Raw genomic sequence first — 11,508 nt, forward strand, 5'->3', positions numbered from 1 at the left:
TTGGGACATGTCAAAATGTCATTATGGATATGTCGACTTTGAATTACAACATGTAAAAATTGTATTACAGATATCTGTAATTCGATTTGAATAGAAGTCAATGGCACAATCTGACTGGTTGTAATTAAGTTACAGATATCTACAATGAACATTTCCACTAGTAAAAAATGTTATGTAGATATCTTTAATTAGAATTGTAACTCGTGAAAATTACATTGTGGATATGTCAGCTTGGAATGCTACATGTCAAAGAGCAATTATTCATATCTACAATTGCCATTACCGCTAATATTTTGATGTTAAAAGGGTTTGCCATACCATATGTCAGTGTACGATGATTGGTTAAACACAAGAGCCAATCCAGTACCACCAACCACCATAAACGTTTGCAAATAATAGCAAATAAATGTCTGAAAAAGCTCTGAAAATCATTTAAATAAAAAAAATTAAAAACTCAGACAAATGGACTGTCAACAAAGTCCATGCATTATTGAGCGTTATATGAAGGAGGAAATACGTGATTTTTAAATGTTGAAGCAAAAATATTTAAATTTCGGGTAGTATTTCCTGCTCGCTTTAAGGCTCATATCAACTATCACCATGGTGGTTTGAATGAAGACTGAAAAAATATGTTGTGTAGTTCTCAGGGAACTCCCTAGTGGACAGCTGCTCATCAAAAAGTCCCCAGACTAGGACATAAGGCACACAGCAGTTGAAATCACACATCTATTTCATTATATTGAGCGAGTATGAAAACCTCAGCAATTAATATATGTGGAGCAATGCCAAATGTGTAATAAGTAAATATACAGCAAATAATTGTAGTTTGCTTAGTAGTGCAGTGGCACTTTCTTTCTGAGGTGCAGCAAATGTTTTACCAACTTTACCCAACAAGCTGTGTGGATATCATACAAACAAGATTACTTTGCGAACAATATCAGGTAGTTTTTATCTTTATTACTGATTTAGTGAACATCCTGTACTACTCTACTACTACTACTACTACTACTACCTGTACTACATACTCTTTCCACAAGTGAAAGTGTACATACCTGTTATCATTCTAGTATTGTATTTTTTTCTCCCTTTATGTAACTGATGTACATATGTTTGATTTTTAACTTCTTGTTATTTTTGATAATTATATTCCTGTTTCCTGTTTTCTTGAGCTGGTGTAACGAAAAAATTTCCCCCAAGCAAATTTGTCATTCGTGATTAGTCATTTTTACAACCCCTTAACTGGTTTGTTACTTCCTGCTTCCAGCGTCAGTAGTGATATATAAACCATTCACCTGCCTGCAGTGCTTCGTCACTCGAGGATCACCCCACTGAAGACAGCCAAGATGGTAAGTGGTGTGAAAAGCTTTGTTCAATAATTCTTTGTTGCTATCAATGTGATGAAGGAGATTATGTCCCACACACATTAAGATGTCTGTTTGACATGCAAGTAAAGTATGTTTAGTCAACTTTGTCCTGAAGATCTGTTTTTGCTACTTTTAAGTTTCTGATTTTCATAGGTTGAACATCTTAATAATGACATTAAACCAAGCGCATAAGAAGAACGTTTGTCATTTACTCCAACATGTTGAAATTGTGATCTAATGAGCTCTACTGTTTGTATGCCACCTTACATTTCTAAATGCACACACTCCATAGCTTACTGTCGAAGAGTTTGGCTTTCTGACTTCACTTAAAATGTTCAAAGATATTCACACAAGTTAAATTTAGAGGTTACATAATTATGAAGTAACAAGTAATTTTTAACACTATTCGTAGAGTACTAAACCGTGATTAATATGATTTTATAAGAATGCCACGAGCAAAATTTCAGTCCTCACAGAGGAGAGAAAATAATTGATTAGCATTCAAATATTTGTAATTTCTCAAGGTATAGTTTTCAGTTCTATTAATTTAGTTTGATCATATAACTTTCAGTCCAAGGGCATGGCAATATTTCTCAATTGAACACCAAAGCTGAACTAAAATTTAAAATATCTCTGTGTTTTTAACAGGGAAAGGCTTTTTACCTGATCTTTAATTAGTTACAGTTCACAAAATAAAAAAAATACAAAGTACCTAGCCTCTCTGATCTCATGGATGTTTTGTGAGCTGTAATGCTAGGATGATACACATTACCACTAAATCATTTGGATAAAATGGTATAACTTAACTTAATTTTTTTCGGGACCTTTATCTGTACAGCCTATTGCAAAACCTGTTCTGTTTTGAGATAATGTATGACTTTATGGACTATATTGTTGGTTATATGAGTTAAGGTAACTATGGGTGTGGTACAGGTACCTAGGGTCAAGGATGTTGAAGTTCACGCATGGAATCATGGGATGCCCAGCATATAGATAAGAAGGACAATCAGTGAATGGAATGTATTCCATTATTGATTAAATGAAAGGGTTCACTGACTACGAGAAACATCCTGAGGGTTTGACGAGTTACAAAATCAATCGTAGGTGTTATTGCTGTTTTTTTACTTATTGTTTCTGCAACTGTGATGTGCACTCCCACACATTTTGTGGAAATGTGTTATAGGTATCTTTTTAGTGTGTGCAGATAAAATTGGTGCTTTTTATGGTTTTATTGTCTCTATATAACGTCCACATACATCGAAAAATATGGCGCCTTCATATTTCTGTACTTTTATGCACAAGGGGCCACAGTTCCACCCTGGTTAATCATTACAGCTAAGATAATTCTACCACAGAGCGATCTCACTCCTGAACACACAGAAACGACATCCACCCCCCACTGACTCTCTGCATCACAGAAATCGATAAAAATCGATAAAAACCTGTCGTCAAAGCCAAAATTGGTGGTTCCTGAGTGTAATAAAGGTTTTTGAATGTTGCTTTGAATCCATGGAAATGTGTTTTTTGTTTTGGCCTCAAGCATCTATTTATCTATCTATTTCAATCAGTTTTCTTCCTCTTTGTCATTTCCCTTTGCAGAAAGTCACTGACATGACATTCAAGGAGGGGCAGGAGTTCAAGATCCGTGTAAAGCCTTCCGATGACTGCAACTCGTAAGTTCTCCTCTATCGAAACTAAAAAATGTTTGACAAATCCATTGTCTCTGTATTTGTGTAGTTTTACTTTAAGTAAACTTAAAAGTAAGTTAACATTTTTAATTTAATAAAGAGTAAGTTATCACAGTGTACTGTGAGAAAAATTAACATTTCATGCACTTACTCCCTTTTTTAACTTGCATCCATCTCAGCTTTTCCATCAACATCGGTCATGATGCTGAGAACATCGGCATGCACTTCAATCCCCGTTTTGATGCGAGCGGTGACACCAACACTATTGTCTTTAACTCCAAGTCCGGGGGAGACTGGGGTGAAGAATGCCGAGAGGGAAACTTCCCTTTTGTGCGTGGGGAGGAATGCAAGGTGTGATTTTTTTTTTTAAGTTTGTCTGTGCTTTCTCAAACATTGATTTAGTTTGTACCAAACAACAGAACCACAAAGTCGTGTATGTTTGAATATAATCAAAGTACATTTAGAACATTGCACCCCATCCAATGCATTCAAGGAGAGACTCAACAGCAACGGTTTCTCTCTATCTCTCTGATCCTCTGCAGAACATACAGACATGCAACATGCAAGTGAGGGGTACAGAACAAAGGAGATCAATCATCCACTAGTTTATTGATCTGAAATGGCAATATACACATTTAAAAAAATATATTTTGTAAACAGACATATACCTAAGGTATAGTCTATGTGTAGCAGTAGCACAAGTAGCAAAAAAAAGTGAATTGACTCATTAGTCAGTTTCATGTTTCTGTCTTCATTTGCTAATATGAGCTATTCTCCACAAAAAGGTTTAATTGGAAAAGAGAACTCTAGTTTTTCAAATTGAGGCAGGTTAAATTGTATTGCTTAAAATTCAAAAGTTCCATTTGTAAAAGATTAAATGGTTAATTTATTTCGCTCAGGAGTTCACATTATATCACTTCTGGCCAATTCTCTTTAAACTCAAATTATGTATCTGCTTCATATAAATTATTGATGTCATCCCAGTGACATAGTCCAATGGGTTCTTTAGCAGAGTTTTGAAACCCAACAATGGCAGTCACCATATTGGAAAAGCAGTCCAGAACTAACTTTGAGTCAAAAAAAGAAGCATGCAAAAATATAGAGCTGAGGCGAGGTTCTTGGCTTCAACATCCCTTTAGACAGATCAGCCATTCTCCTAATTATGATTTTGCTTTTGAATATCTATATTGATCTTTAAATTATTTAAATCTGTTGGTCTTCATGTACCTATATGCTCAGAAATGACAATATCCCTCTTTGAATCCTTGAATATATTTGGCTCTCTAAGTACCACCATTATGGTAGACGTTAAAATACACTGTAGGCCTATTTCAACACACATTTCATGCAAGAGGCAAATTAATTTATAAAAAGAATATTATTTATTATTGACTGCTGGCAGCCACACTGTAGGTATACTAAGGGCTAGCGCTAGAACTTGCACACACAAAAGTGCAGAACAATAAAAATGACAAGTTTAAACCAACAACCTGTTTGTAAATATTTAATCTCCAGTGTTTCCCACACAAAGACGATACCTGGGCCCAAGTATATTTCCGACCTCTTCTCATTTAATTTTTCATTTATTCATAAAATTGCTGCGTGCACGCGAGAGAGAGCGCGTGAGAGTCCAGGCGCGCGCTCCTCAGGCTCGGTGCAAACAGAGCTGCTGTATTATAAGGCTCTGCGTTCAACATAGCAGAACTGTCTTTTTTTTTTAAATCCCTCTAGACTCCTACGGAGTGTTAAGACAACAAAAGAGAGCAGAATCACATCAGCTTCAGAGCTACAGAGAGAGAGAGAGAGAGAGAGAGGGGGAGGGAGCGCTTGTTGCTGATTGTGTGCTGAACTCCAATAAATAACAGAATATCTGTTAATGTAGGCCTACAGCTGCTTGATGTTGTTTCAGTACTGAAATATAACAGAATATCGAGTGGAACTTTTCAAAACGCGAGGCGTACTCCTGTTGTTGTTTCTGTCTGTGCGTGAGCATAAATTGAGCAGATTAAAGTTGTTTGTTGCAAAAACTAGATTCATTTAGAGGGGAAAACACATTTGATATTAATACAATTCAATAGATACAAGACAGATAAGAGTATGACAAAAAAAAATTGTCGTTCTATGCTGAACGGGTTTGTTTTTTATATTGTGGAGATTTCTTTGCATACCACCAAGGGAGCCCACGTACCACTGGTGGTACGCGTACCATAGTTTGAGAACCACTGATCTATAGTAAAAGTGGCGTAAGATTGATAATGGCTTTCCCTACAAGGCGGTAATTAGTGGCCTTGGTTTCTTTGCTGTCAGACGGTAAGGTCAACAGACAGTTGATCACGAAGGAGTTTATAGGCCCATAAGACTCCATAACCAGACAATATTATATCTCAATCATCCATAACTGTATGGTGTAAACTGGAAATTTGCTTGACTGACAGCAGAAGATAACTCAGTGTTTCTCTGTCTTCTGTTTCCTTCAGTTTCACATCAACCTCAGCATGGAAAGTTTTTACATCAAGCTGCCTGACGGCTCCATGCTCGACTTCCCTAACCGTCTGGGTGACATCAAGTACAAGTACTTCAGTATCGGCGGTGATGCAAGAATCGTGGGCATCAAGATTAAGTAGAGGTTCACCTCTCTGTTACCCTTGATGCTTGACCTGTCCACATTTTCTGTTGCTGATCTAGTCCTTTATATCAAAATTAGCCCTAAAGATAACCACAGAAATGTAACATGGATTACTGATATTGTATCAACAGCGAATGGCCTGAAGAGGGAGCCAAAGCACATTTTATCTCAGTGTATCTACTTTAAATCACATCAGTCTCTGGGTTTGTTAATAAATTCTGTGAAAATACAAGTGTTGACCCTGTCTCATTTTCTCTTTACTTCTCATGCTCTCAAACAAATACACCACATTACAGATAACATCTGAAGATTTTTAATCACCACCGGATTTATGCAACACACATGAAACACTGAAACACATACATAATAAGAAATCTAAAACAAAGGCATTAGGTACACTTTAATCTCCAGTTATAAAGGTGTGTGTGTGTGTGTGTGTGTGTGTGTGTGTGTGTGTGTGTGTGTGTGTGTGTGTGTGTGTGTGTGTGTGTGTGTGTGTGTGTGTGTGTGTGTGTGTGTGTGTGTGTGTGTGTGTGTGTGTGTGTGTGTGTGTGTGAGAATCAGAGTGAGTTCATGCGAGAAGGAAGCAGGTATTATATATAATTTCAATATTCAATTTTTTGAATTCATTACAGGGGCAAATATCATTTATCATCTTTAAAGGTTGTCTTTGGATTTTGATGAAATTGGGGGATTGAGGTATCCAGTTCGAATTCTTCTGACATTTTCATTAGAGTACTCTTCTATTAGATTTTTCCTTTTTAATGAAACAGGAAAGTGAGAACGCGTCTTATAATTGTGTTTCTACATTTCTTTTTTCCATGAAATTGAAATCAACTATATATTGAAGACATGCATGTCTACTGTTTGTATTTTAAACGTACTCTGACGCTGCTATTCAACGTGATTTGAGAATGACTCAGGGAAGATCTCTGCAATCTTATATCTCGCTTTATGCTTAGAGTCGAGCATTTCAAACCTTTTTAATCCGCCTTTTGCAAACAGCGCTCGTGTCCTTTCCACTGTTAATCAATAAATCTATTTGCAATGCAACACAGCCTGGTTTGCATAATCTTCTTGGGACGTCAGGTAGTTGTGAAAATGCTGACAACAATGGGCCACAGGATTCATTTACTTCCTTGAAGAGAAGCTTTTTCAACCTTTGGTCAAAAAGGGGCTATTGATATATATAAGGCAAAAATTGTCATTATAGCGTCAGACTCTGTTGCTTCGTTGGCCATGTCTGCGTCATACTATTTACATTGTGTCCAGCCCCCTGAGAGACCCCCATGGTCCTACATGACAGTCTCCCCCTGTGAGGTTCATGTATGAACACGCAATTCAGGAAGATTTCAATGGCAGCTGGCCTGAAATGTTTAATTTATTTTTAATAGTGCATAATGAAAGCAACTTAAGTGTGTGTATGTATGCTTGTGCTGTTTTTCATTAGGTTGTGCCTCTCATACTTCCAAAACAACTTTATAAAGCTACGTACACACTGGGACAGCAAAATTACTTTGTGATGGAGTTTAATGTAAAAGTACAAATGCATAGTGATGGTGGAGTTTATGTAGCGGAATCCTTGGGTGGGCTTTTTTCTTCCTTCTGGATTGCATGTGGGTTAATTGTTCCAGTTTAAATTTAGTTTTGTATAGCATTGCAGTTTTGTATGAAACTTTATGTAGATGCAATCCCACAGATTTGAACATTTCTTCAGATGCAAAGATACAAGCTTTTCCTTTCATCACTTACCATGTTCATAGTAACACTGCTTCAATTGGAATGTATACTGAGATACTAAGTCCAAGTCTTTTTGGAGTCTGCACCTGTTAATGTCTGAAAACAGGTTCAGGGGAAGGACAGAGGGAGGGAATTTGATTGGGCCTTTCGATCAGTTTATGGTTTGAATTTATTTCAATGCCAGCAAAACATGAAGTTATTAAAACAGTGCATGTTTCAAAGACTCTTAAAGGAGGCATCGACACACATTCAGGGGACTTGAAACAGTTAAAATCAGATAAGTGCAACTCTAGTTTAATCATACAATTTTGGATGAATGAATTGATAAAGACTCCATTTTATTTTAGCATTTTTCTGCAAATATCATAAATTCTTAAAATTGTTTAGTTAGATCAGTCACAATTCCAACTATGAACAAAAAAGGGGAGAATTCAAGAAAACTTGGAAACACAAAGGTGTTCCCTTCTAATGTCAGACAAATTAAATAAAATGAGCTACAACATGCGACAGAAGTGAGATGCACCACATTCTGCTGACACAATTTGCATGAAGGCTCAAAGAAGCCTTGCCCTGAGGATGAGGAATCTGGCACAATGCAAACACATTCCCTGCAGGGATTCAAATGTGTGTTGACTTTGGATGGCAATGGGAGCATAAAGAAAGAACTGAGCAAGTTCTGTCAGACATTTGAAAGATGTTTCTTCAGCAATTACAAAGAGATTTCTTGCAATTGTAAATTGTACTAGTTATTGAAAAAATACCATTTGCAAGATACTTTACATAATTAAAAAAACCTCTACATGTTTTAATCATCAATAATTTGAAAACAAACAGTTCCAAAAAAAAAAAATCCTATCAAATTATTATCTGTCAGGATAACATAATAACTCATAACTCATAACATAAGGGAAAACATCTGCCGGCTGTGCTAAATTTCACTCCTTAATAGCTCTGTTGACAACAGAACTGTAAATTTGTAGCATCAAATATATTTGCTGATTTAACATAGTTTGTTGAAAGTGCTACTACATATAAAAAGTATCACACAAATATCTATTTTAGTCTTGTACAAAATTACTTGAACAAAAATGTCCACGCTAAAGCTCAAACAAATGTTCCCGCTTGTGACATGCTAAGTAATCCTTTAACCAGCCACTAAAGTTCATGCAGTGGTGTAGTCACAGCTGACCCTGGGTCAGCTCTACTTGAACCCACAGACTGACTTTTCTGAGCCAAGTAATCTTTATAGTTCCTGGTTAGTAGAGTGTAAAGAAATGGATTGATACAGCTGTTCCCATAGGTGAGACATGTGACAAAGAAATTCACATAATTATGGGCTGCTGGAGACAGAGATCTGAGAGACTCTAGAGAGAATAGTTTAGCTAGCTGCCATCCCCAGAAAGGCAAGAAACAAGCCCAGTAAGCCACAACAATGCAAAATATCATTGATACAACTTTTTGTTTGAGTCCTCTCCTCCTGGCCGACCGGCTGCTTCCTCCTAAGCTAGACTGTGCCGCCCAGTAGCGCCTAGCGAGTCCCACATACAGCCCGACAATGACCAATCCAGGAACCAACACACTTGTCAAAAATAGAACAGTGATATATGCCTTGAAGGCCTCAGGAGTCCATGTAGGGAAGCAGATCCTCTTAATCAAACCAGACGCAGTTGGTTTACCCTCCCTGAGGTGTATCATCACCATCATGGGAAGCGTTAGCACGAAAGCTACCCCCCAGATAACCCCTGCAACTAGCTTCCGATTGCGAGAGGACGACCTGTGGGCACTGAAGGGTGTAGCCACCGCACGGTAGCGTTCCAGACTCATAGCAACCAAAATGAAGACGCTTGCGTGCATTGTGAGAAGGTCGAGACTCAGCAGGATACGACAACCTGCCTCCCCGAACAGCCAGTCATGGGCGAAGTAGGTGCAGACCACGAAGGGGATGGTGGAAAGGTAGAGCAGGTCTGCCAGTGCCAAATTGATGATGTAGACATACATGGAACCTGTGCGTCGTAAAGCGGCTGATCGAGTAATAATGAGTGTGTAAGTGTTGCCCGCTACACCCATGGCGCACATGACCATCAGTGTGGCACCCAAAAGGGAGGTAACCCAAAGGCCTCCACTGCTCCCACCACCAGCAGAACTGTCCTGGGTCCCAGCATCTCCAGCACCTGGGCTTAGGACATGTCCCAGCTGTGGATCGATGGTGGCATTAGGGGTGCAGTTCATTGCAGGTTCACCAATGTCAGATATCAGGTTATAGTCTTAATGAGCCAATTTCCACAGAAATACAAAATATGGCATTTGGCTCTTACATGAAATGAGAAGTCTGCAGAATCTAAAATATGAGCTGGTTAAAAAGATAGAGTTTTTTTTAAACCTGTCCAACAGGAAAGCAAACATAGCTTGTCATATTTTCTTTTGTTTAAATTTGAAAACACTATATACAGTAGAAAAAATATGATTAGCAGGCAATAGGTAATGAAAATAGGATGAAAATAATTATCCACATATAAGATCTAAGTAGGATACAGACATGACTAACAGCTTCAAGGATTGCATATCTGACTGTGACTTGCAGCACTTTTCCCAAAAAACGAGGTCCTCCACACAGCCATGATTCCAGATTCCTCCAAAATTGTCAGCGTTAAAGCCTCCAGCAGAGATTGAGCCATCCTGTGACTAGAGAGATATTCTCAGTTACAGAGAGCAAGTATTTCCCTTTTGGTGCTTCAGGGGTTGAAGTCATACAAGGGTCATTGAGAGCAGTAGAGTGACACAGTGAATCAGGACACTTCTTTTCAACTTCAAAGTCTGTGATAGCAAACTCCTGCTGTGCAGAGGTGTGATTGAAAAGAGCTCTGCTATGGATATTTCCAGGTAGATACTCCTAGTTGGGCTAAAATCCCATAATTTTAGAACGTGAAAGAGATAATCCACTCGCTGGACGTCCACCCATTTCCTCTGTGGTTAAATTCAGCATTTAGGGTTGACTCGACAGCTGTAATATATCCAATCATAATATGTAATCTGTCCTCTTGGTTTAAGTACGATGGATTCTTTCTTCCGAGCCCTTATTCTCACTCCTCAACATCTCCATAAAGAATTTGTTCATTCATGGCAGACGAAGCTTCAGTTTCTCCTCGAATCTTTGGACCACATTTGATAGAAAAGGTCTGTTGTCTTTGTGTTCCTTGGAATTCCACTGGTTAAAGTCCTCTACCCACCTCCTCCCTCTGTCCTCCCTCTTTGACACCAGGGTGAAAAACTAGCATGGGCCTATATATTCGTAAGGTATTCCCGTTTGGCCTCAAGCTTCTGTCTTAGAGCTTGAAGAGTTTGCAGACACTTAAAAATCAGAGGAGAGGCAAATGTCAATAACCAGGCTCACGTATTTCCATGAACAACAGTCAAACATAGAGGATGTGATTTACTGTATGTGTGACACAATAAAGTATGTTTAAAATAACATCAGCAAATGTTATTGATAAATCACCTTTACGCCCAGTAGCCGTTTCTGTGCCTCATCAATCAATTTTCTTTCTGAAATCCTTATCTTCAGCTGACCTGTGTACATACCTTTACTGTTTATTAAGCAGTGATTTTACTGAACTCTGCCTAGTGTGGGTCTGCATTTTGGGTCCGTGTTTCGATCTAGTTCTGATACAGACAGAAGTGACAGTCGCCATCGTAAACTTGCACTTTGCCAAATCTACAGTGTGCTTGGCCTCCACTCAAAGAGTGCATGGGTGCACTGAAGATGAGAGTGCCAAGTGTCACTGGCCAAGGCAAATCAATAAACATAACAGCACTGCAGACCTGACTAAAGACAGTTCCTCAGCTTTTGAAACGTCACATTTGGTGACTGCATTAACCGTTCTGAAATCTGTGCAAAACCTGGACATCTTGCACAGAGATGCCCAGCTAGAGAACAACAGCACAACAATGTCATTTTCATCTATGTACTTAATTTCAGGGTCAAGATGTTTTAGTTTTGCAGGTGACATCACAGGCTAAGGGACCCCATCAGCCTCATGACGGACACTGAGCTGACAGTCAGCACACAGGACGCTCAACATCATTAACATTA

The 11,508-nt window shown here is 38.4% G+C and overlaps 2 protein-coding genes across 2 annotated transcripts; one reads left to right on the forward strand and one right to left on the reverse strand.

The window, feature by feature from the left end:
• The first annotated feature begins 1,264 nt into the window (after positions 1-1,264).
• On the forward strand, positions 1,265-5,910 carry lgals2b (lectin, galactoside-binding, soluble, 2b). The gene is made up of 4 exons (XM_020626295.2): positions 1,265-1,346; positions 2,964-3,037; positions 3,232-3,403; positions 5,530-5,910. The coding sequence occupies exons 1-4, from the start codon at positions 1,344-1,346 to the stop codon at positions 5,674-5,676; spliced, it is 396 nt and encodes a 131-aa protein (XP_020481951.1). The 5' UTR covers positions 1,265-1,343; the 3' UTR covers positions 5,677-5,910.
• A 1,520-nt stretch (positions 5,911-7,430) lies between these two features.
• uts2r4 (urotensin-2 receptor 4) lies at positions 7,431-10,917 on the reverse strand. The gene has a single exon (XM_020644061.3). It carries the CDS (start codon positions 9,645-9,647, stop codon positions 8,574-8,576), a length of 1,074 nt encoding a protein of 357 aa, XP_020499717.2. The 5' UTR covers positions 9,648-10,917; the 3' UTR covers positions 7,431-8,573.
• Positions 10,918-11,508: the final 591 nt, after the last annotated feature.

The sequence above is a fragment of the Labrus bergylta genome, chromosome 1, assembly GCF_963930695.1.
Source record: "Labrus bergylta chromosome 1, fLabBer1.1, whole genome shotgun sequence".
Taxonomy (NCBI): Eukaryota; Metazoa; Chordata; class Actinopteri; order Labriformes; family Labridae; genus Labrus; species Labrus bergylta.